This window comes from Echiichthys vipera, assembly GCF_963691815.1.
Source record: "Echiichthys vipera genome assembly, chromosome: 6".
NCBI lineage: Eukaryota > Metazoa > Chordata > Actinopteri > Perciformes > Trachinidae > Echiichthys > Echiichthys vipera.
In genome coordinates this window covers 19369196-19394429 of record NC_139831.1, presented here as the reverse complement: position 1 = coordinate 19394429, position 25234 = coordinate 19369196, and the positions used below count along the sequence as shown (strand labels likewise).

The 25234-nt window shown below is 41.5% G+C and overlaps 3 protein-coding genes across 3 annotated transcripts; 2 read left to right on the top strand and 1 right to left on the bottom strand.

Annotated features, from left to right (window-relative positions):
* Positions 1–3404: 3404 nt before the first annotated feature.
* LOC310948538 (regulator of cell cycle RGCC) lies at positions 3405–7410 on the bottom strand. Its single transcript, XM_083915701.1, has 5 exons — positions 7283–7410; positions 6145–6303; positions 5420–5500; positions 4533–4595; positions 3405–4003 (listed from the first exon to the last, which is right to left on the bottom strand). Exons 1-5 carry the CDS (start codon positions 7302–7304, stop codon positions 3996–3998), a joined length of 333 nt encoding a protein of 110 aa, XP_083771827.1. The 5' UTR covers positions 7305–7410; the 3' UTR covers positions 3405–3995.
* A 1576-nt stretch (positions 7411–8986) lies between these two features.
* Positions 8987–12140, top strand: pcdh20l (protocadherin 20-like; the record flags this gene model as incomplete). The annotated part of the gene is made up of 2 exons (XM_083915032.1): positions 8987–9065; positions 9612–12140. The coding sequence occupies exons 1-2, from the start codon at positions 9021–9023 to the stop codon at positions 12138–12140; spliced, it is 2574 nt and encodes an 857-aa protein (XP_083771158.1). The 5' UTR covers positions 8987–9020.
* A 2720-nt stretch (positions 12141–14860) lies between these two features.
* Positions 14861–22178, top strand: plp1a (proteolipid protein 1a). Its single transcript, XM_083915650.1, has 7 exons — positions 14861–14973; positions 17574–17760; positions 17916–18072; positions 18410–18578; positions 20291–20364; positions 20473–20538; positions 20936–22178. Exons 1-7 carry the CDS (start codon positions 14970–14972, stop codon positions 21014–21016), a joined length of 738 nt encoding a protein of 245 aa, XP_083771776.1. The 5' UTR covers positions 14861–14969; the 3' UTR covers positions 21017–22178.
* Positions 22179–25234: the final 3056 nt, after the last annotated feature.

Genomic DNA, 25234 nt, shown 5'->3' with positions numbered 1-25234 from the left:
CTGCTATACTCAATTACATCTTCATTAGCTTGCTAACTAGCTTAAAACAAACCAGCATTGTGTGGAGAGATTTTAAGTCTATGTGACACTTATTACCGAGATGCCTGTGTCTATAGGTGTGGGATGAAAAGGGGGCAACATGATATTTATTATGTCTTCTCCTCTCCAACCATTCACAGTGTCATCATAACATCAATTAATTTTAAATTATCTGCTAGTGAAATCAGTTCATTCATCATTTGCTCTGTTATCTAAACAAGGCGACTGGCTGACATATTGGCTTCTTACGTTGGTGCACTGCCAATCAAAAACTGGACTCATAGTAATTAGCTAAACGATGGGGAGTTGTTCCCATAAGACAAACTGAGATATTACATCAGATCCCACTGAAGAGCAATCTAATGAAAACCATACAGCATAATTAGCTGCCGGTGACTTCTCATGTGCAGTGAAATGACAATGTGGATTAGAGCATCTAAGTGCGGCAGCAATGTCAAGTACCAGACCGGATACAGAGGTCTGATACAAAGCACCATTGGACACACAAAGTAAGAATTCCAATCACATGCCTTTCATTTTCATCTCAAGCACTGCATCACGTTTCCTGCATTCTTGCAGTAACTTGACTTCAGTCTTTGAAAACAGGACATGCCCCCATTGTGAGGGAAGTTCCATTATGTCAAAGCAAACTTTGTTTGTTACCATGCTCAACAGCTGTGACCTCAATCAGTCATCCTCGTCTTTCTCTAAGTGGAACAGACAACACAGGAGGAGTAGGTCACTTTATACCACCCCTGTGTATTTCCCCATTGTTTGAACACTCATTTTCACATTTAGTCTCTCTCTGTTTCCAATATTCCTCTTTTCTTTAAAGTAATGTCAGATTTTAAACTAATTGTCTCTCATTACTACTACTCCTGCGTTTGGCCGGAGAATCGGAGCAGCATGGAAGGTATCGCAGTTGCCGGCGAAAAAAGAGATCTGAGCCGGAAGGCAAAGCTCTCAATCTACCGGTCAATCTTCGCTCCTACCCTCACCAATGATCATGAAAGCTGGGTCATGACCGAAAGAACAAGGTCGTGGGTACAAGCAGCCGGAATGGGTTTTCTCAGGAGAGTGGCTGGAGATAGGGTGAGAAGTTCAGCCCCCACTGCTCCTTTGCATTGAAAGGAGCAAGTTGAGGTGGTTTGGGCATCTAGTAAGGATGCCCCCTGGGCGCCTCCCTAGGGAGGTGTTCCAGGCACGTCCAGCTGGGAGAAGGCCTCAGGGATGAGCCAGGACTAGGTGGAGTGATTATATCTCCACACTTGCCTGGGAACGCCTCGGGATCCGCAAGTTAGAGCTGGTTAATGTGGCCCCGGGAAAGGGAAGATTGTGGTCCGCTGCTAGAGCGGCTGACCCCATGACTTGACCCCAGTTGAAGATGAGTGAGTCAGTGCGTTAACATGCAGTTTAAAAGTCTGATTATATTTGGGTTAAGGGCATACTCCGGTTTCTCAAACACCATGTAAATAACGTACCCCCGGATAAAATCTGAGTTTACAGACCTAGATAACTCCTCCAGTATCCCGATCATTCAGCTTAACCAGAGTATTATCGGGTTTTGGTTGGTTATAACTCGATCTCCCCACTCCATGGCAGTGGCTTTTGACCCATAAATAGAATAAACTAGGAAGCAATGGCGCAGAAAACGTGAAAAAAACATGTACAACAACACAAGCTTTACCTTTTAACCGAGGGAAGACTTAAGTAACATCACTATCAAGAAGACCCGTTTCTTTCTTAATTCTGTCCAAAAGTCGGCCGTTTTTTCCCGTCTGCGATTTTGAAAAGGGTGAATCGATGATAAAGCCGTATTCCGACTAGCTGTATGTTGGCGGAGCGCCACCAACTGTACCGGAGGTCAAGTTACTCCATATCATTTTCCCATTTAACCCCCTTTCAAATATACATAGAGAACTTTAATTATCTGATTATTCCCTTAACCGGGGTAAGGCCATTTTCGAGTTACTGATGTGCATGCAAATGCACTCAGTGACCCTCATTTATCAAACGAACGTACGGCAGAAAAATCGCAAAAACTACCACTCGATAAATGTACAGGTGATTTGTGGTGGCCAGGGGGACACACACGATTCTTTTATATTTCAAAACAGCTCGGCTCCAGCCCCCCGCGACCCCGACAGGGACAAGCGGTTGAAGATGAATGAATGAATGAATGAATGTGCACGCGCGCGACTGCAGGAAACTCTAGCCCCGGCCAGCAGGGTTAAACAGTTGGCCAGAGTTCAGAGCAGTAAACTTTCTATACAAAGTCTCTTTTTAATGAGACATAAACAGACAAGAAACAGTATCTTAAATGTCCAGCCTTCCTTCCTTTGGCTACTGTCGCGGACAGGATAAACAAGGTCCACCTAAGCAGTCAAACTGTTATATATCACCAGGGCTGATGACGGATTGTATCAACCAGCTGCCTGGCGTTTTTTAAAGGAGAGAACAACGACAATTCAATAAACTGTCAGTCCATGACGTCGCTGTTTCTAAGAGGGCAACACTTTCCCCTTGGCTTTCATCACCCTGAAACCAGAGTGTTATGTGTGATTACATTAAGCTGTGCAGCAAAGTACTTCAGAGATTGTTGACTGTTGTTCTTCATTCAGACTTATTCTCAACTCAAATCTGGCACTCCTCAGCAGACTCAAAACTATTTTGCATACTTCAGCTGGATTACGCAGCTGATGTCACTCAATGTAACGTCACAAGTGAAAAAAAATCTCAAGTTACACACCACAACATTCACCTTGGCCTCATCTGTTTATCTAAGCAGTGTTTCTTTGACAACAGGGAGGAGACACCTATAAATGGATGAGAGTCAGTGACATCGGAGTGTAAACACAACCAGGGTGGAAAAGTCCCAGCTAGGAAACTGCTAAGATGCTCTTATACCGACGACCCAAAGCGTCAAAGCCCCCGCAGAAAGAATTACAGCACATAATATAATTGAGCATTGTTTCTCACAACATAACTGACGCACTTCCTGCGTAAGCTGTCTTCACATGGTGTCTGAGCTAAATTTGTGGGTTTCCTGATTTGAGGCAGAAGTGAAACTCAAAGCATAATCAGAACTTACACACAGGAAGCATAGACCAAACTAAGGGCTTGTGCATTGAGACAGTAGCAACAGTCAGTTTAGGGGATAGAAAAGGTAGGCAAAGTGAGTACTTTTTGTTGTCAGTACTGTCCGGAGTATTGTTTTGAGAAAATTGAAAGACTTTCGACATTGTGTGTGTATGTATTTAGAATCAGATGTGGCCAGCAAGGTCAGCACTTTCTGCACTGAAGATTACATTTAGTTCCGTATACATGAAAGAAAAGGGAAATGTATTGGACATTCAATCAAAATTTAGCTTTATTTACATGTGCTTTCATCTGTACAACAATTTATATATATATAAAAAGAATATTAACAAGAACTGTACATTGGAAATGTCATCACATTTTGATATTACATAGCAGATCTGAGCCCCTTCAACTTTAAATTAGTTTAAAACTAAAATGCCATCTATAATTTGCAACAGCCTACTTAAAAAAAAAACAAGGCACTGAAGATTTAGGGACCTTTACTGGTATAGTACTATGGGAATTTTAAATGTGGCACGAACATGCTTTCTATACTCTGGGCAGAGTTTTCTCGTACGCCCTGACAGATGGAAGCTTTGTCTAGTTTTGGAAATATGTCACACATCTCAGATCTGATGCTGCAGGGACGTCGTCTTGCCAGCTGGACGCAGCGTTGCCAGAGGTCTCAGGGTGTTCTTGCATTTTGAAATGGAGTGCCCTTTTAATTTCTTATGTTAACCTTTTTTTCCCTGGAGCAGCCAGGTGAGCGTTTGCTCCCTCAGTTCCGCTCTTGTGTAGATCTGCTCGGCAGTCGCCATCCACGTCGCCCCCAGCCTGTTTCTCCTCCCTCTACTTCACTCGCTTTCGCTCTCAGTTCACATTTCTGCAAAAGAATCGGGAAGAGAAAACTACAAAAGCTCAGGAGACAGAAAAAACGCACAGACATTTTAACACGCACATACACAAAAGTGCACTAACAGGTAAGCCTTGTAAAGATACAGGGGGAGTTACCATTTATTAGTGACATTAATCACCTCTGCCTCAAGACCACTGATAGCAGTAGATGTATGTTTTGTTCTTTGTGGGTTGTGTGCATGTGCATGTGCATACAGGCCTCTGAAACACCACTGCTTTAGTGCTGATAGCAGGATCATGATGCTCATGTAGTCAAGTATGCCATTATCACTAAAGGTCGTGCTGATAGTCCACCTAAGTCCCCAGACATGGCATTTACACACAAAAGGTGCTCAGAGACTACTATGCACTCTTTTTTCCAACATGTATCAAAACCTGCACACTATCTGGGTCTCTGCCACCATCACACACTGCTGCTTGCTGGGCTGTAAGCTTAAGCGCAAAAGGAATAAAGAAAAGATTGAGTGATAAGGGGTGTAATTCTCTTAAATACACACCTGCAAGTTCCCTGTCCAACATCTCGATAAAACTCTCCAGTTCCCTTGTGTCTCCCAGCTTGGCTGCAGATAGAATACAGAAAGAAAAGGAATTTGAGAAACTATAAAAAAGCAACGGAACATTTTTGTTGAGAAATGTGGCCCGGTTTCCTTTAGACCAGTGGCTGAAAACGGATCCAAATCCCAGAGTTATGAACCAAACTTCTTATGGACTGGCAAAACGTTTTCAGCTTCTTTTCTGCTGATATAATTTGAAAGGGGACATAATACTTCTACCTATATATAGTAGAAAGGTCCTGACGGCTCGTTTAAAGGCACAGTTTCTGAATACAGGCTGTGTGTATTTCTCTGTGGATTGAGAGTTTTGATACTTTCACAGTATTTATAAAGCACCTCAAGCTGCTTTATAATAAAAAAAAGACATGAAAATCTCACTTTTTACTGTATGGGACCCTTAAGCCCTGTAAACCCAGACAGCTTGATGGATCCTTCCAGGATCTCTGTTGTAAATGCCTTCAGGTATTCTGCGTAAACACAGACAGTAAATGACACTGTCGTCTTTTCATTTTATATTCCATTGAGATTTAACAGTAGTCGTCTGTGCATCTGCATGCAGCAAAATGCAACAGCTCTCATTCATTTACACACCTGAACCAGTCTCCCAGCTACATAACACAAATAACCCCTGCAGGAGACTTGGAAAGGGGGGGGGGGGGGCTGAGATGTCGCAGTGGCAGGGGGCTTTGTTGTGTAAAAACAAAAGAGCTCCCAGCCTACTGTAGAGAGTTTTTGTGTGGCTGTGATAGTGATCAGAGCAAAAGTGATAGTGATCACTGTAAGAACAAGAGCTATCTGGATGGAGATGGGCTGATGGTAGTTTCTAGTACCTTTCGGTGCCAGCGTTATGCCTGCTGTGTGAAGCTCCTCCTCGCTGGTGTTCAAACTGTTTCCCAAAGAAGCTTCGCTGCCTGGGGGGAAAGGGAGGTGAGGAGGGGGTGAACAGAGATAATAAACAGAAGATAAGCACCTAGGCCAGCCCATGCATATGATCAACAACATCAGCAACAACAATTTTACCACAATACAGGAGTCGCACCTAATAATAACATGCAGTAAAATGAAGGTAACTGCATGTTCACTGTTAGCGACTCCCGAGAGTCAGATTTTGAAACGTAAGGGGGCCAAAATACTTTCAATAATGACGACACGTGGGACCTGAAAAAAATGTCTTCTTTTATCTCATAACCGTCGACAAACACACAACAGCATCAACAACGGGGGAAAAAAACAGACAATTACAGAAGATGGGTTATCCGTAATTGCAGTTCATTCTGGTACACAGCTATTGTCATGAGCAAAAGAGCCACTTTAATAGAAGTGTACAGGGATGTGTCCTCTCGTATCACTAATTTCATGCAAATTAAAAGTGTCAAGCTAGAGTTGTTTGGGCTGATAAAGGGGCTCAACGGCACCTATGGGGACTCCATACAACCTCACTCACCAGCAAATGATGCACTAAATAATTCCCTTCCCTCGCCACACTTTGTGCAATAAGCAGACATTATCTTAATCACATGTAACATTGTTCTAGTGAGATGATTTTGTTACTCACTGTAATCTGAGTCCTCAACTCCGCTGTCGTCCCCCAGCCCTGTGCGGCTTTTGGCCTCCTGCAGGACGTGCTGGTAAGCATGAGGCCTGCTTTGAGCGGGGGCCTTCAGCTCCTCCACCACATCCTGGAACTCCTGCAGCAACTCGCCAAGCTCCAAGTCTGTGGAAAATGTGACAGCGGTCGACGAGAAACCACATTACTCCACTGAAAGAAAATGTGAAGATCGTCTCAAGTAATGAAAAAAAAACCTACATTTACACATAGTGTATATCTGGAGTATTTTTGAAGTATAACAAACCAACAAGAAAAAAACTTAGCTATTGGGTATTTTTGAATGTAAGAAACAGCTTATAAAACAAAAATCCTCTGCGTGACAATGAAATTAAATTAAAGCTAAAAACCAAAATCTGTCCTGCAGTTGAAGTTAATGTCAGTAGGTTGTATCAGATAACTTGATGTGGGATAATAAACCAACAGCCCATAAGGAATATAAAACATCTAACAGCCTGTAAAACACCTGGTCTGTTAACTGTGGCACATAAATATTACATTTTAAATCCAAGTTCTATGGGCTGCAATAAAACGACACTTGGCCATTTCTTCTCTGTTATTAAATAACCGATGACCACACCTCGGTTTACCCACCATTTTATGAATATGATAAAGCTTTAACAGTCCCCTATGTGATACAGTAGGAAGCAATAGCAAATTGTATACATCAGCGAGGGAAATATAAGCACATACATTCAAAAATACCAATGTTTGGTGAGTTATGAAGGAATACAACCCACGAGAAATAATAACTGAAGTTTTTTAACGTGTAAATGTGAAAAATACAGATATGTGGCAAAAATAGTTCAAAATAGGCTCTAAGAGCAATTAGGACATGAGGTAGAAAATGTGTACAATTAAAACATGGGGCTGCATGGTTTACAAACTGTTCACTCTGCAACTTTCATTTGTATCACCATGCTGTGATACATATAAAAGGATAAGGCAAGTGTATTATATAGCTATTTTTTTAATACCTATAGTTTGCAGCGTCAATGAAAGCATTACACAGGCGTTGGCTGTTACAGGCCTATGATCACTGTATCACCATCTTAAACTTATGACTCAAGATGTCGTTTAGACTCACCTGTGGTAACGCCGGATGTCATGCTGGAGCAGTGATATTAAACTACTGTTGCTGCTGCTGCGTTCAGAGCTGTTCAAGGCTGACAAGCAGGACCGTAGGTTTATTATAAAGCCTTCCACACACACGCTCTCAGCTAGCAGGACCGGACCCAGCCAATCACGTCGCAGCAAAACCTCAGAGGTCTGCTGTAACTGGAAAAAGTGGGCGGAAAGTTGAAAGCAAAACTATACAGAAATAACTTAAGCCGTTACGTAAAGCAGATGGAGGGTTACAGCCCCCCCATGCTCTGAAATTAAGAACAATCCGGACTTTAAGAAGAGAATGAAGCCTATACTCGTTTCCTGTTCAAAATAGATTTAGGCCCATCATGTTTTAGCACAAGGATTAAAGAGTATTTTCAGTGTGAGTGAAGTTCTATTGAAAAATATATTTTTTTTAAATGTGGTGATGATGATGATGATTAATCCGCGAACTCTGTGCTTAACATACTAAAATGTATTAATAAATAAGTAAAACTAAAATGAAATAGGGATGTTTGTTTTTACTGCGATTCTAAATAGTTTTGACAGGTGAACTTCCCTGGTTGGAGGAAACCTACTTTAGTAGAAAAGTGTCTCAAATCCAAACTATTAAATATCATAATTCTCCTGTACGCGGTGCAGTACCCTGCTCTGGCGACAGAGGCTCCTCTAGTGCAGTTCCTGTTCAAACCCCCACAGGACAGCTGTAGGCAGACAAGTCTATGCGCCATATTATGTTGTTTTTTTTTATCAGTGAAGTAGCCTTGTGTATTTACCAGTGGTAGAGATGCTACTCTGATATTTGACTTAGGCCTATAAGTAAAGTAATACCCTAGTGTAAAATACTCAAGTGCAGCTAAATATACTGCATCTATCTAATATAGTCATTCATCATACAGAAGAGAGCAACCTATTTTATTTTAATGTCTGTATTGTAGTGTGTAGCATTTTAATATTGTAGCTAATTGAGGTGGGTCTGATTTTTATTACTTGATAGGCTCCTGGTGGGTAGATTAAATGATGAAAATGCATCATATTTTATCTGAAAAAAAGACATCTAAACCGGCAAAGTAACTAAAGCTCTCGGACAAATATAGTGCTATAAAAAGTACATTATTATCTTCTCATACTTCAAAATTGTACTGTGGTATTTACATTTTATTCCTGATGTTCAAAAAGCTACTAGTTTACATCCATTTTCCGCATTAGGCATTGTTAACGCTGTTATTGGTGTTATTTATTTATTTAAGACTTTGTCTTAAGGCGTTAAAGAGGCTTCCAGTAATTTTGATAGAAGAAAACATGATTCATAGACAGTTAAACATTATGAAGAAGTAAAAAGATAAATAAAAAAACTAAAAAAAAAAACTGGTGGCAGGTGTGCTAATAAAAACAGGTGTATAAGCACATTTGGTAAAGGCACATTAATCTTGTCCCGTATTAGTATTGAGGTAGGACATAAACAAACATAAGCCCCATGCTTACTCATTGTTTTATTGTTTAGCCACGCATGAGTTGCTTCAAAAACATGTGTTGAAGTCATGCAGGTAAACCTGTTGTTCCTCTGGCTTCTCCAGTGTCAGTGCATGCTCAATACATGTTGTAGGAGGGGCGTGTAATGAATTATGCCTTCAGCTGTGCAGGTTTAGGTTGTTGCCTCTGTTCTCAGCGTTCACTCGCTAGCTACTGGGGCAACTTGGGTGAGATGTGTGAGGGCGATGGGCCATGGGACTGATAATATGAACTGGGCTGGACACCTACAGGTCAGTGAGTCAAAGGCAATGCAAGGATTATCCATTCTGATGGTGTCTTATTACCGTGTCTGTGTTTCTGATTGAGAGAAAGGGTGTAACTGGAATTTTTTTTTTTAGTGTACAGTTTTGAAATATATAAATGCACTGGACGTGTGATAAAGTAGCTGGAGAGCAACTGAGGACTCTTGGGTTATTATTATTACTACTAGACCTCCATCAAAGAAAAACTAATAAAAATATTTGTGAAAATGCAGAATGTATGTCAATGTGACCTATTTTTGTGAGGGCAAACACATGCTTTGCTATTTGCTTTTTGTTTTTGTGTGTGTTTGCGTGATTGGAGATAAGTGAGGCATCACATTACCTTCACTGTACAGTTTACAGTTGCTTTTAAAGGAGCTCACTGAGGCATGAAGTTTAGGCCTTAACACTACCAATGTTGTCAGTTTCAAGTGCATCAAAAAGATATCATAACCCAAAATAATAATAATAAAAATACTGGTTCTTTTTTAAAACAAAAAATTACTGCTCACAGTTTGTTTCTTCTCCCGTCAGAGTCTGCTGATTGTGGTCCATCTGCAGCAGATCATATGTGGTTCTGTCTGGTTTTCTATCCCAGAGGAACAGGAGCCTGGTGTTCTGGCGGGGTCACTTAGTAAACACTTTCCACCTCCGTACCAGCTACTGACCCAGGAGTATCTGTGGATGGACAAAAACACTGGGAATTTCTACACCACTGAGCAAAAGATGGATCGCGAGGCCCTTTGCCCTGAGGAGACAAAGGCTGAGGAATGCATTATTTTACACAATGCTGTTGTGGGGCCTTCAGGAGACCTTATACAGTTCCCTGTGATCATAGAGGACATCAATGACAATGCACCTCATTTTGAAAACAGTGAAATACACCTGAGAGTGTCTGAGGAGGTGCCTGTGGGGACCAGTTTCTTATTGGATGAACAGGCTCAGGACAGGGATGCCGGACATAACGCTGAGCTGCATTACCACCTAGAAGATTCTGATGGAGTTTTCAGTTTAAAAGTGGAAAACGATGAGCATGTCATGCTGGTTGTGCAAACAGCTCTGGATAGGGAGACTAGAGACCTGTATCAGATGACGCTGGTGGCCACCGACTGTGGCTCAGACCCTTTAAGTGCTATAGCAACTTTAATAGTCACAGTGACAGATGTTGATGACAACTGTCCAAGCTTTAGCTCTGACAGCCCCCGCAGTGTCATCCTCCCTGGAGACTCCCCAAAGAACATGTTGGTTGCTCAGGTCAGAGCCACAGACCCAGATTTGGGCCCAAATGCAGCCATCGTATACTCCCTCAGTCCCAAAGTCTCAGAGCGGGCCAAGAAGCTATTTAGCCTCGACAGCCTCACTGGGTACATCAGACTAACACAGGACCTCCAGAGTGACAACTCTGAGGAGCTGCTGTTGAAAGTGTTAGCTAGCGGCCATCACTGCCCCCCAGCAGACACTCAGGTAACCGTATCCGTGCTCCCAAAGGCGAACCAAGAGCTGACGATCAAGATCGGGTTCATAGCGGAGCATCAAAACCAGACTATGGTGTTACCAGAGAACCAGCCCCCCACCGTTTTAGCTGTTTTAGAGCTTGAGGGTGACAGCAGCATTAAAGGCTCATCTCTTGCCATTGAGAGTGACGTGCCTTTCACCTTGAGCCCACAGAACGGCAAATATCTGCTTTCCACATCAAAGCCCCTAGACTATGAGACGAAAAGCGTACATCATATTTCTGTGGTAGCGCATGGAAGATCAGCTGAAGGATCTGCGATTGCTCCTTCCAGGCATGTGATTAGGGTGTTGGTGGCAGATGTCAATGATAATGCTCCACATTTCCTCCAGTCTCACTATCAGCTGGAGATGGGGGAAAACAACCAGCCAGAGATGTCACTGCTGCGGGTCTCAGCGCTAGACGCGGACAGTGGATACAACGGCAAGGTGACCTATAGGCTGGAGAAACACACATCTACCATCTTTAACATTGACCCTGTGACCGGTCAACTGTCTGTGTCAGCCTCTCTGGATAGGGAACAGCAGGGTGTACACAAACTCACTGTGTTCGCACGAGATAGCGGCTCTCCTCCCTTGGAATCAGTGGCCACAGTATCCATTCGTGTTCTGGACCAGAATGACAATGCACCTGTTTTTCTAACCCCTCATTTCATCTTTTTTATCCCGGAGAATGTACCACCGTTCTCCCAGGTGGGGAGGGTTGAGGTGACGGACCCAGACGAAGGAGCGAATGGGAACACAGAGTTGCATGTTGTTAACAGCAGTGCACCTTTTGTTGTGGACAGCACTTGGGGGACACTGCGCACTACCACCAACTTGGACCGCGAGACAGACGACCGCTATGAACTCTACCTGCTGGCCAGCGATCACGGGCACCCGGTCGCTTTGACTTCCATAGCCAGGATAACTATCTTTGTGGAGGACATCAATGACAACCAGCCAAAAGTGATTCTTCCCAGCAGCAACTCCTCATGCCAGACTGTCTCTCCAGCAACCATTGCAGGCACCATAGTAACAAAGATTTATGCCATCGATGAGGACTCAGGGCTGAATTCGGAGATTACATACACTGTTGTGGTGCCAGAGCCAATGCAAAACAGCAGCCCCTTCCAGGTAGATTCAAGGTCTGGGAACATCACCGTAGCTCAGCAGCTTCTACACAAAGACCTGGGAATGCATCACCTGTTCATCGTGGTCAGAGACGGGGGGAGACCAGCTCCACTTTATACCACTATCTGGGTTAATCTGTTGATCAATGAGAGCATGGGGCCCTGTCACTTAGACAGGGCGCCCACCTGGACAGGGACATCTGACTTGGTTCAAACCCCCTCAAAGGCCCCCATCTGTGAGGTGAAGGACACCAGATCTGCTCAGCTGATGCTATTAGTAGGCCTCGGTATGATGCTGCTGTCCACATGTTTGCTTGTGGTGACAGCCGTTTTATATCTGAAGCAGAAGAGGAGAAGTCTACAACAGAACAAGCGGGGGCATACTGAAGAGAATGAGATTCCACTCAGGCTTAAAGACAAATATTACTCTGATGACTAACAGAATAAAGCAAGCAAAGTGTGTAATCCTCACTCGCACTTTGTCAAGGATGAAATCAGTCTGTGAATTAAATACATTCTGAATATTTGTCAAAGGCTCCTTGCGTTTTAATAATCAAAATCAAATTCGCTGAGTTATTCTGATAAACAGTGTATTCAAACATTGTAAAACTGCCACATTCTGTGGAAATAAAGTCGATCTATTTTCAGATAAGCTGCCAGGAATGCATATAAAAAAGGTGATCTGATAACTAAAATCACCAGCAGAGGCTTCTGTAGGTGATGTGTATAATGGCCCTCATGAGCACATATCACAGCAAGACATTGCTAAAATACAAGTATTACAATCATTATCTTTAGGGATTATTCTCCACGACCCCTGCAGTCAGAAGAAGCTAATGGTCCGCTAAGTTGACTGGGTCTTTCTCAGATTTCCGACTCACGGTGATGGGGAGTCTAAAATATTTAGACACACAAAAGGGGGTTTAATGTTCCTCTGGTGGGGAGGTGATGAAAGTCTCTCAAGGAGTAGCTCTGAGAGAAGACCACAGGGGGCGGAGCGCAGCTGTGGACAGGTGAAGTCACCGCCTCAACCCTGTTACCCGATAGCACTGCTCCTCACCCACAACAGAAAACCTACTGTACTGTACCCAGTAACCCAACAGGTGTGTTGTTTGGATGACAGATGTTTGGTGTGAAATCACACTGTGACATCACACTTCAAAGGTATCTTTACAAAAGGTGGTTGCTCACTAATACATTTGTATACTGGGGAACAATTGAGATATCAAAATCAGGTTAAGTGATGCATAATGTTGAATGAGGCAGGGTAAAATGTGCTCATGTGTAATTGTGTGCACTGAAATGAGAACACAATTAAACAGAGGCCAGGCTAATTGTTTTTAGCTTTAACAAAATAATTTTATCTTATTTATCTTTACAGTATCATAAACTATTGAATGATCCTGTCACGCTAGACCTGGGTTAGAGGAAGGGAGGAACGCATAGAGTCAGAGCCTGTAAAACACAATCATGTACAACAACCTATTAGTGGAGAACAAGGCTTGTATAACATGAGTAGTGTTTCTCTGAGGATTCCCAAGCTAGCAGCTCAGAAATAAATAATCTAATAGGGTTGTACTATGACACTAACGATATTAACCGAGAGGAAATAAATGGCCATGTAGCAAAGTCACAGAATTAAAGAAGCATTCCATTTGAATAAACCCAGTTAAATAGGAAGTAAACCCATTTTCCAATTTCTTGTTAATCCTATGGTCTAAGACTATCCAAAAAACATTAGTAAACATGAATTAATCTCCCAAATCCAGAAACTAGTGTGCTAAAACTCAAATGTGTGATATCATAACGTATAAAGTGTGGAACTTCTCCATAGACAATGAACTGGGAATATGTTGACACTGAGCGGACTCAGGGGAATGTTCTGAGTTTTCTGTTTAAGAACTATGGAATAAAGCTCATTTGGGTATTTATGAGAAAACCAACAGAATCAGCGTCAAGTTAATTGTCTATGGAGCAGCTCCAGACTTTATCGGATGACATTGATTGACTGTTTGACACTTACTCTGGTTTCTGACTTGGAGAGAGTATAGCTCACGTTTAAAAATAAATATTGATTGGGGAATGGAAATAAGGTATTGCAATTCTTATAGTGTTCACATTTATTAATAAAGCTATTGTGGTCCAAAATAGATTTTTTTTCTGACCTGGTTGACAAGCTGTCTAGCATCCTATAGACTGAATGTTTGGGTTTTTTTTAAACGTAACTGACTTTATTATTATTGTGGGATAAACTCCAGATGTGCCTGCTACTGTGCACATGCTGTGCCAGGGGAAAGTCTGCCATCTACTGGACACAAGTGAAGCATAAGTGTGTAATCTGGCTCTCTATTTTTGGTATTTTGCCAGAGGGTGTGTAGATGAATCAGAGGGCAGTCTCACTCCTTCACAGTCAGGTCACCTGAGATCAGTGATGCCTCTGTGCTGCATGCTGCTCTGCTCTGTTTTTTTGTTTTGTTTTTACTAAAGCTTGAACATTTAATAGGGGGTTATGGGGTTGCATTAACTGACATGGACAAAGAAACCAGATGGCACCAATCCACACATCCAGTGGATTATTTCTGAGATACACATCAGGGGTTTTACATAACAAATGACATTACAGTTAAAAGGCACTGATGTGTTTCTTATCAAAGCAACTCGCTGCAGTGATGGTAAGAAATACTACTCATGCCCCTCAACGTTTAAAAAAGGCACGATCTGACTTTAATCCACATATCCATGGTCTGTGATTTACATTCAATTTTGCTTTCAGGAAAAAAAGGAACATTTCAGGACTACATAGACCCATTTAAGAGAAAAATCAGTCAGTGAAGCTGGGATCTTTCATTTTCAGTAAAGGCTCCTGCAGTCAAACAGATAGTAGGCATATCTGACAGTTTCCTAAATCTGAGAAACGTGTTTGTCTTTAATAAGGCAGGATGGAAAACGTTCCCTATTCTGTATTTGCATATGAAGTTGCTCTCTACATGCAAATATGCGTCAACAATGAACTAAGGGAATTTCTGCAAGCGTAAGAACCTTGACCTCCTCATTATTCTCCGCCTTGAAGTTCATTGAAAAGCGTCATTGTTTCTTTAAGATTGCACTTGCAGTCATCAACGGGTCTGTCCATTGTTGGCGGAACAGAAAGAGAGTTGAGGTTGATATACGGGGGCCGAAGACCAGTTTGCGCATATCATCAGCGGACCAGCTGCAGTGCAGGGGAGGCAGCAGTAGCCAACGAAGTCCTGAACGCATCCTTCCAGACATGGGTAAGACACAACTCTTAAGCCACTTATTAGCTTCTGTTGCAAGATAGAATTTGTCACATTATCAAATCTGCATTTTATTTCATGTGATTGCACGCGCTGATATGAATGGGACCGTGAAAGGGCATCAGACGTTAAGTTTTTTTTTTTTTGTCACTTTAGAGGTCGGCTACTCACCGGCTGATGCTCCACTGATATTATGAGATTTATTTCATGCTTGAGATGGCAGAGCTACTTTCAGAGGAGCCTTGTCGCTTTTGCTTTCGGTCGCAATCTTTCTCAATTCTTTTGAAAGAGTCGAACTTGGCCCCAGCTTTGTATTTTGTACCAGAACTTGGCCCGTATTTTCATTTGGAGTCACAATCGAGAGACGCCTTGACCTAGAGGGCTCCAGCTCTTTGTTTGGGCTGGTGATGTCATTAATTAGTTAATTGGTAGACCTTCAAGGTGTATCCAAAGGCATGTGGTTAGACTGTGTCGTGTTTTAAGTTCTGGTTTATGTGCTGGGGCCTACTTGTACCTGTGGTAACCAATCATTTGTGACCTACTTTAATTTATTTCCTTCTTAATATGACAAATACTGAAACTACATGTCTGTTTATTACTTTTCTCGCACACACACACACTCACAGACATCCTTCTGGGGAGACACATGAACAAGGAAGATAGTGGGGGGAGCTGTCTGTGCTGGAAAAGGATGGGGGGGGGGTCTATAAACAAACAATGCAACTATTTTTGACATTTAGACTAAATAAATAATGGATTAATTTATAATGAGCAGCATGAACATGCCGCCATTCACCAGCACTGTGTTGGGGTGGAGGTAAACTCTATGGTATATCTCATCTGCATCTCCATCACCAGAGTTAAGTTAGCAAATCGTATGTTTTTTTTTGGGGGGGGGGTTGAACTGACCTTTTTTACAGGTTGTAGCACATGCCAATATTAACTTGATTAAGAGGAGGAAAAATATATTCCTTCTTTACAAGAAAGCACCGACAGTGCATTTTACTAATTTGTACAATGGAAGTCTGTCTGTCATATTGCATCAGTTTATCTTCTCATTCTTCCTCTTCCATGCCGCAATAAAGTTGTGCCATCTGACTGACAGTGATCCCAGTTTGCCTGTCTCTCACTCTCGCACAGCCATGGAGAAGTGTTCAATTAAAAGGCTGTCTATTTGCCCCTCCTGCCATCTGTGTTTACTGTAATGGTACCAACCACAGTCTGTCTGCTTCCATTGTCCGTGTCTGTGTGGATGCACGCTTGCAGGCGTGTAATGGCACACATGCACACAGTTGCATTGTTTGTTTATAGATCCCCCCCCCCATCCTTTTCCAGCACAGACAGCTCCCCCCACTATCTTCCTTGTTCATGTGTCTCCCCAGAAGGATGTCTGTGAGTGTGTGTGTGTGTGTGTGTGTGTGTGTCAAGCATAGAGGTGCCTCTGGCCTTTGTTTGCTTGACATTGGTGGCCCTTGTACCCCCATGATGCTGCAGCACAAAGACTGTTGTCTCTGCAGTCACAAAAGCAGTCTCTTTCTCTCTCTTTCACTTTGTCTGTCCTCTCCATCCTCCCCCTTTTTCTCACACCCTCCATGCTGGGTGGTGAATGGAGTCAGGGTGCGAGCTGGGGTCAGAGCAGTCACATCCCCATGCCCTTGGCTCTTTGGCATTCATTCAAACAGCACATGACTATTGGAGAAAATGCACAGGGAGTGAAAGTGTTAACAGCTGCAGCTCTGGTCCAGTGTCAAAGTAACATGAATTCAGATTTGAAATGAAATCTTACTTACCTCTAGTTGTTATCTAGACATTCAGATAGTTTTTTGGTTTTATGTGCTCAGGTTTTGAGATATTAATCTAAGATGTCTGCCTTCAACCCAATTCAATGGAATTTCATGTGGTGCTCACACCATTATACAATAAGAGTTCCTCTTTCTTTGGATAATCCAACTCATTGTGCTTTACTTTTTTCATTGGAACTACTTTCTGCTAAAGAAACAGTCACTATGGAAACTGTTTCTTTGGTAGAAACTTGTTACATGGGGAAAAAACCGAATTATCCAGCATAAAGGAAAACTGAATTGAATAATTGAATTGTGAAATTCAACACTTGATAATTCCTATCACTCAAGCATCTCTGGGTAGTGGACTGTTGGTCAAACAAAAACAGACTTTGTAAGATGTCAGCTTGGCCTTTGAGAAACTGTGGTAAACATTTTATCACTATTTTTGACATTTAGACTAAATAAATACTGGATTAATTTATAATGAGCAGCATGAACATGCCGCCATTCACCAGCACTGTGTTGGGGTGGAGGTAAACTCTATGGTATATCTCATCTGCATCTCCATCACCAGAGTTAAGTTAGCAAATCGTATGTTGTTTTTTTTTTTTTGGGGGGGTGAACTGAACTTTTTTACAGATTGTAGCACATGCCAATATTAACTTGATTAAGAGGAGGGAAAAAATATATTCCTTCTTTACAAGAAAGCACCGACAGTACATTTTACTAATTTGTACAATGGAAGTCTGTCTGTCATATTGCATCAGTTAATTATGTGCCCTGACTTTCATGGTGCTGTGTCTTGATTAACAGGTTGCTATGACTGCTGCATGCGCTGTTTGGGTGGGGTGCCGTACTGCTCCCTGGTCGCCACACTGCTGTGTTTCTCTGGCATTGCCCTCTTCTGTGGTTGCGGGCATCAGGCACTTACAGAGACAGAGAGACTCATCGAGACTTACTTTGCCCGTAACCTTCAGGACTACATCACCCTCGCCTACATGTGAGTGGTAAACGTCAACATTTCCACCATTAGAGGGACATCTTTTTAGCCTTGTCAAGGGATTTCTCCAGATGTCTTCTCAAGGTCCTAGGTTTAGGTTTTCTGTAGCCCTGAATTTTGACTGTTTTATTTTTCCTTTCCTTCCTTCCTCTCAGCATCCAATATTTCCAGTATGTCATCTATGGTTTGGCCTCCTTTTTCTTCCTCTACTGCATCGTGCTGTTGGCTGAGGGCTTCTACACCACAAGTGCTGCCAAGCAAACCTTTGGAGAGTTCAGGAGCACCATGTGTGGCCGCTGCCTCAGCTCCTCGGTGAGAGGGCCCAGAGTGGGACAAGTAATGGGGATTGGAGAGATTGGATGGGATTAATACACATATCACTCCCTGGTGGGTGCTGAGCCGGAAATCTTAAGACTGCGAAAAACCTTTAGGGACATGCAAAGATAAGCATACAGTGTGTTTGAGCGGTTGGGGACAAAAAGTTGAGTGGTTGGAAGAAGAAGAGGAGGAGAACAGAGAGTGAGATGATAAATAAAGCTAATCAGAAAAAAGTAAACGTGGTCACTGCTCATATAAACACTGAGATTATGTGCATCCGTTTATTATGATGATGCATCCTAATGTTTATTCTGCTCCCTCCTTCTTACAGTTTATAGTGATGACATATGTACTGGCTGTGCTGTGGCTGTTGGTGTTTGCCTTCTCGGCCCTGCCTGTCTACTTCTTCTACAACATGGATGCAACCTGCCACACCATTGATGTTCTGACTGAGACCCCAGCGAGTATCAACCAGCTCTGTGTTGATGCAAGGCAATACGGTAACAAGACATCTTTTAATGGCAACCTATGAGACTGGTTTCTTACACCAGTTGTATCCTGTTAAAAGACCAATAGGCCTACCAAAAATGATTTGTTTCTAGTAACAGCCTGTGTAGCCAAAGTGTATTCCTCTGTATCATGTCTTGTCCAAAAAGGATTAAATAAGACAACCGGTGCATTCTATTTAATGAAGTCAGCAGAGCCTCACCAACCCTGACCTCAAAATCCAACATGGCTGCTCCGAGAACAGTAGTGAAAGCTGTTTATTAGCACTTCTGTCTTATTTGTGTCTTATTAAATCAGTTGTACACAGTAGCCTACTGTCCAAAGACTTCTATCTAAGGACACAGTGCTACAGTGTTTGTACATGAAAAACGCTGCATAATGAGTTGTTGTCAATTGTTATTGCTAACCTGGCTAGAGCAACCGAACTTTAACCACCACGTTGAAAATATAATGGTTTTTCAAGTTAGTGTACAATGCAGTGGACTCGGGTGCGACGTCATTCCAGCTCCAATCAAAGAATCTGTAACTCTGTGAAGCTGTACCTAGGCACAGATGATACAATCCTAGAGTCAGCATGCTAACATGCTCACAATGGCAATGCTAACATGAAGGTGTAGTGTTAACCATGTTTACATCTTTTAAAGTGACCGGATTTCTGAAATGAAAACCAGGGACATTACCAGTTCAGCAGCCAATATATCTTTGAAGATATCCAAAGTTATTATCTATAGAAGAAAAAATGGAAAAATCCATTTTCATGTATATATATTTTTTAATGGGGACATTTCTGGGGACAACTCCAGCCAGGGACCGGTCACCAAAAACAGGGACTGTCACCATGAAACAGAGACATTGGTTCATCCTAATCTTAATTTTGTGTTTTAGTATGCTGGCATTTGCTAATAATTAGCACTGAAAACAAAGTGCAATGGGTTGATTGGAATGTCATTAGTTTTGCAAGTATTTGTTCAAAACTTGGACCTAAATATTGGTCAAAGTTAAATGTTGAATGTTAATGTTAAATGTGCTAAATCCTGTGGAAATCCATCCAATAACTGAGACATTTACTGGTAATTAGAAATGAAAAGGTCCTAATGTTATGATGACACTAGAGGAAAAGTCAGAGGATTACCAATGGTAATTAGGATTCATCTCCTGGGCACCATGAATGTCTCCACAAATTGTGTAGCAATCCAACCAATAGCTGTTGAGATCCTTCAGTCAGGACTAAATTGGGCCGACCAACAGACCAACATTGCCCCCCCTAGAGCACCAGAGTGTGGCTAATGTAATTTGTAACGCAATGAGCCACACTGTTGCACTGGGTGACATGTTCTTTACCGTGAACATGGGTACTGTACTTTTGCATCAATTCCACATACACTGTCCTGCTGACATAAATATTCACTACCTTATCAATGTGCATGACTCCACAACTGAAAATAGTCCCCATCCAATGTACTTTTTACACATGTTTTGTAACATTTGGTTAAAACTACTGTGCCCAGCTGTTCAAGGATTTAAAAAAACAAACATTTTTTTTAGTAACAAGACAGGGAAGGAAACAATTATTGAAAACAAACTAACATTGTTGGTTTCTTTCGTTGGTCTTTTCATGTGATTTGTGGACAATAACAAAAATATAGAAAATTGTCTCAGTACTTAAAAGAAATAATTGAATAGAGAAAATTGAAATATTTAACAGGGCTCCTGCCATGGAATGCAGTACCAGGGAAAGCTTGTGGTATAACTCTGTCCACTGTTTGCAAGACCAGAGAGGTAAGAAACACAAAATAATTAAAGCTGTCCACTCATGTTCTAAGATTTGCCTGACATGAAATGAAGACACACGTCATAACCACTAATGCAAAATCTATCTCCTATCAGTACCGAATGACCTATGACCTCTACATTGCTGCTTTTGCCGGTGCTGGCATCACTCTCTTGGCTCTGGTGAGTGATTATGCTTGAGCTGGGGCCAATTTGGGCATGTTTCCACAGTGGGGTACAATAGTGTTATAGCTCATGTGACTTAGTGACGCTCTAAGTGTAGGCGGTGAGGCATCTCAGGCCTCCATGACTGATGACTTTTGTACTATTGCTCTCTGTTCCTCTTTCTCAGCTGACACAAACATCATAATAGTGCTGTAATGTCTGGTGGTTTTCCAGCCAGGCAAATGGTGCACCCATAATACTTGCATGCTCCATTACAGAAGCTGTTATACGGATGGTATCTGCTATTAAATTAATGTCATTAGCACTTAATCATGTTTTTTTTTCTGGATGTTGTGTATTTTTCTTCCCTTAACTTCTGTTCTGACACTTCCTGTCTCTTGTTGTCCTTCCATAGCTGACCTATACTGTGTCAACCACCTATAACTTTGCGGTTCTTCGGTATCTGGGGAGAAAAGGCATAGGTGCACGGTGTTAGGCTCACCAGCTTCCTGTCTGCTCTATCACTACTTCACCACCAACATGGGGATCTAAAGGGACGGAAACAATTCTCTCCAACCACATCATCTGCACAGAACCACCTGTGGTCATAGACTCTTGAAAATGTTTTGATTCTTCTTATTGGAGAGGAATGATATATTTTTTCCCTTTTTTTATGTGTGTGAGGTTTGTCTGCTGCTTTTACATGCAGTTAGTCTTATTTCAGTATTTCCTATGCCATGTCACCAAAAGATTTGTAAATTATTGCTCTCATTGCTTGCTAAAGGTTAGTGTTTAAAATTAATTTCTGCTTTCTTTTGCACTCACAATACAAATAACACCCCACTAATAAATAAACATTTGCAAGAAACCACCAATTTGCAACATGTGCTGCTACAATGCAGCTGTTGCACAGAATAGGGATTATAGGTTGCCATGGCTACCATCCTTCACATCTGGTTGCCATGGTAGCAGACAAGCACGCATTTGCAGTCTCACGCTGACCTCAGGACTTTTCTCACGGGCTGGAGAAAAGCCTCAACAATGGAGTCATGCCTGTTTTAAAAGCTAGCCAATAAGGAGCCAGTTGTGAGGGCCACCTGCATTACGAGTCTCCGCCAAGGGTTATGTTGCGTGTCAAGGGAGAAGGCCCTCCGGACAAAGAGAGGGTTGGACCTCTCCAAAGCCTCAATGCAGCTCTTCTGGGACAGCAACCACACACAACACCATCCACATGCTGCTGCATGACCCCCACCTCCCTCCGAATAATTGAAGTGATGGATCCAGAGTGAGCGGGACTGAAGGAATTTTAGATTATTTTGAATAGTTTCTTTCTTACAAAGAGACATACTTGTTTGGTTCTGATCTAGAAAGGTCTGAAATTGTTTCTCAAAATTTTGAGATGGCAAAAGCACTAGGTGCTAATTTATCAAGTGACGTCATATTATTAGACCTTAAACACATTGTTGAGGTGTGACTCCCCCGCCTCCCCCTTGCTGTTAATGCATGAATGAGGTACTTTTATAGAGATAGAACAGCTTTGTTTTTGTCTCTAATTCTTTAGGAATTTTGTTGTAGTTATTGTATAACACATCTTTTTACTTACTGTAGCTGAATTTACTACTACTTTTACACTTTGGGAACTACTAACAAAACCTTTTGCAGCATAATAAGTAGATTTTTCAAATTGGTATAAACTCTACCCAGCTGAGTGGATTTGTCAAATGGCAGCTGGATGTTTGCTGATTTATTTTTTGTGTGTGTTGATAAAATTTGATAATAAAAGAATATTCTTTGACATATTTGTGCAGAGTGCCTCTGAAAACATTTGTACTGTAGTCTGTGAAAGTTCAGTGCCTGGTCTAGTGCCAGAGTGTTCAACTGGCGCTCCGTCCATATCTAGGGGCCAAGGTATTTTGTAAGGTGTTTTGTATTCTCTCCTCTTGTGTCCACAGGTGCACTGTTCCCTGCACTTGGCTGTGTACCAGGTGTACCTGAGGAAGCTACGGCACAGGGCAAAAGAGGAGAGGAGAAGCTATGACCTGTATGGGACTTTGCAGCGGGACAGGGAGGGGACACTTTGCTCTCCGTACGCTGCAAACACATCTGACACCTCCTGACGGCGCCTTTAGTTTTGCTGCAGGAGATTTTCATGATGACAATCACAATTAAGCTGGTCATCAAAATGATCCTGTTTTGTTAAGTGCACAATTTGATAGTATTTGGTAAATTGATTCCCTTCATTATTTTGTCGTTTTCTTTTAAATGTAGGCTGTTGTGTGTTCACATCGAATGTCGTAAAAAAATGCAGTTGGGAGCCATGAAAGTTCAATATTCTGTGCTTCTCCCCTAAAATGTTCTGCGTTTGACAAATGTCAATAGAACCTATACTTTGTTTTTTTTTCTTAAGTTAGAGATTAAGTTTGAAAGGCAGAAATGTTTTTTCCCCTGCCCAGGTCTAATTTCACAGTATGCGGTGCATGCTTGATATCCTTTTTAATGAAGAGGAAATAAACAGTGTTCGCTGTCTCTTGGGTTTCCACACATACTTGGTCATTCAAGGGCTTGTGTGATGAATTTCATACAAGGTGATATTTTTCTATCAACATTCAAGACCCGTCTTTTACCCGTGATTTTGCTGACAAATATAGTAATGTTTAATTTTAACACTGCAGCTTATTGCTGCAAATATTGGGTCTTTTTCTTTTTTTCCTGGTCGCGAAATAGCAGCTGAAAGGTGGAGAGCCAAGGTAAACTGATTAATTTGAGGGACCTAGTTTGGTTTTAAAAATAGTTTGAGCTTTTGCCTTCAAACTTGAAAGTCATTTTTAAAAAGGCACATTACTTTCATGTATTTTACCAGGCATGAGCACAAAAAGCACATACAAGATTGTGTTTCTATTTGGTATGTTGCATGTTTTATTTGTAGCCAAGCAACGGAGAGTATTCACTGCTTTGCCAGCATGTTGGCACAACCAGTCTTATCCTCCGTAGTGCAAAAAGAGGAGTAAGGGAAGTTGTCCATTAGGTCAACATACAGTATAATCGAGATGAACAGTCATACAGCTTAAATCACACTCATGAGTTGAGCACTGAGGGAGAGACAAGTCAGTGTCATTTTGTACGTTATAAAATGAATGCCCTTTGCAATTTACATAAGCCATTAACATGGACAGCCCAAAAAATGTTTTTACATTCATAAATATTACAGCAACATTAAAAACATACTGACAAGACAGCATCGTGTAGGGTTATGCTACCAGTTTATAAGTACCACTGATTCTCAGGTAAACACTGTGATGGCTACACTGTCTAGACAAAATGAAAACTGAAATGGTAGAGACAAAATATTAACACTGACATGATAAGCTAACAGCCCTTATTTTAACTTTGAATTAATGTAGGCTATCAGCTTGTTTTAATTAAAATGGCCTCAGTTCACAGTTAATACAGTTTCTCTCATACTGCTGTGAGTTCAAATACTCAACACACCTTTACAGTAATCATATGAGCGAGCTGTTTATTATGAGCCTACATTAAACCAAAGAACCATGTAATAAGTAAATATGACCGTACCTGATTGGATTCAGTTCACTTTCACAGTGAAGCTCTTGTAATGTTCACCATTAGTCTGCACACACATTGAAATATGATGCAATTTTTGAGTTGAAAGGCAAATCCCAGTCTGAGAGAATACAACATAACAGTAAAAAGGGGATGAGAACATGCACTATAATAATAACCATGGTGACTTTGTGCATTCAGGGAATGAAAACAATTGATCTTATTTATGCAACAGGTTTCGTTGTTTGAGTGGATGCAATATAATACTATTTCAGCAGCACTCAAAAGATGACGATAATTAATTTAGACCATCTTAAACCTAGTTTGAAGCATCATTTTTTTCGAACCACACAGGCAAAAAAAACAATGCCCTCTGATTGATGCCAGTAAACCCAAAAGAGAGCCTGGATGTAAAATCATTAAAACATGAACAACCTAGCTGAAAACAAGTAAACATTGTTAAGTTGTCAGAATACTCCGTTGTATATTTCACACAGTACTACCTGAATGGACAGGAAAGATGATGCACAGTGCACACATTAGTAGTAACGGCCTTGTCCTTGTGCTCAGTCTATTTCACATTCAGCTGAGATCTAGAATGATCAGACAGACAGCAAAAGGTGTATGTAATAAAATCAGTAAAGCATGGAAAAGGCAAAGCTGAAGGACTGGAATGTTAAGGACTAACACGCAATCAACAAGGCAGGCATGGAATTATAAAGATGCCAAAACATTACAAATTATTAATTCTGATCATTATAATGTCTAGACATCAGGAAGACAAACTTAAATGTCCTTGATCAAGCAGAATATTGCACAATGTCTGTAAAAAAAAACAACAAAGGATAAAAATGTGCTTCACAGAAAAATAAACTGCAGTCTCCCAACAGCAGCAGCAAAAGCAGTATTATTTTTGAACTTCAAGAAACACTAAACCTTACCAAGTTAAATGCCCATAAACATAAATCATGGAAAATAAAATTGATCAGATAATGTCTAACTCCTACACCTGACACCTCCAGCTACACAGTTGTGCAGTGGTAATACATATAATAGACAAATGAATAGGGCTGCCTTAGCTCGTACACAATGCTTACACTCAGAGCTGCAGAATAAAAGCTTATTGTTCCCTTCCCATTGAAGACAAACAGGG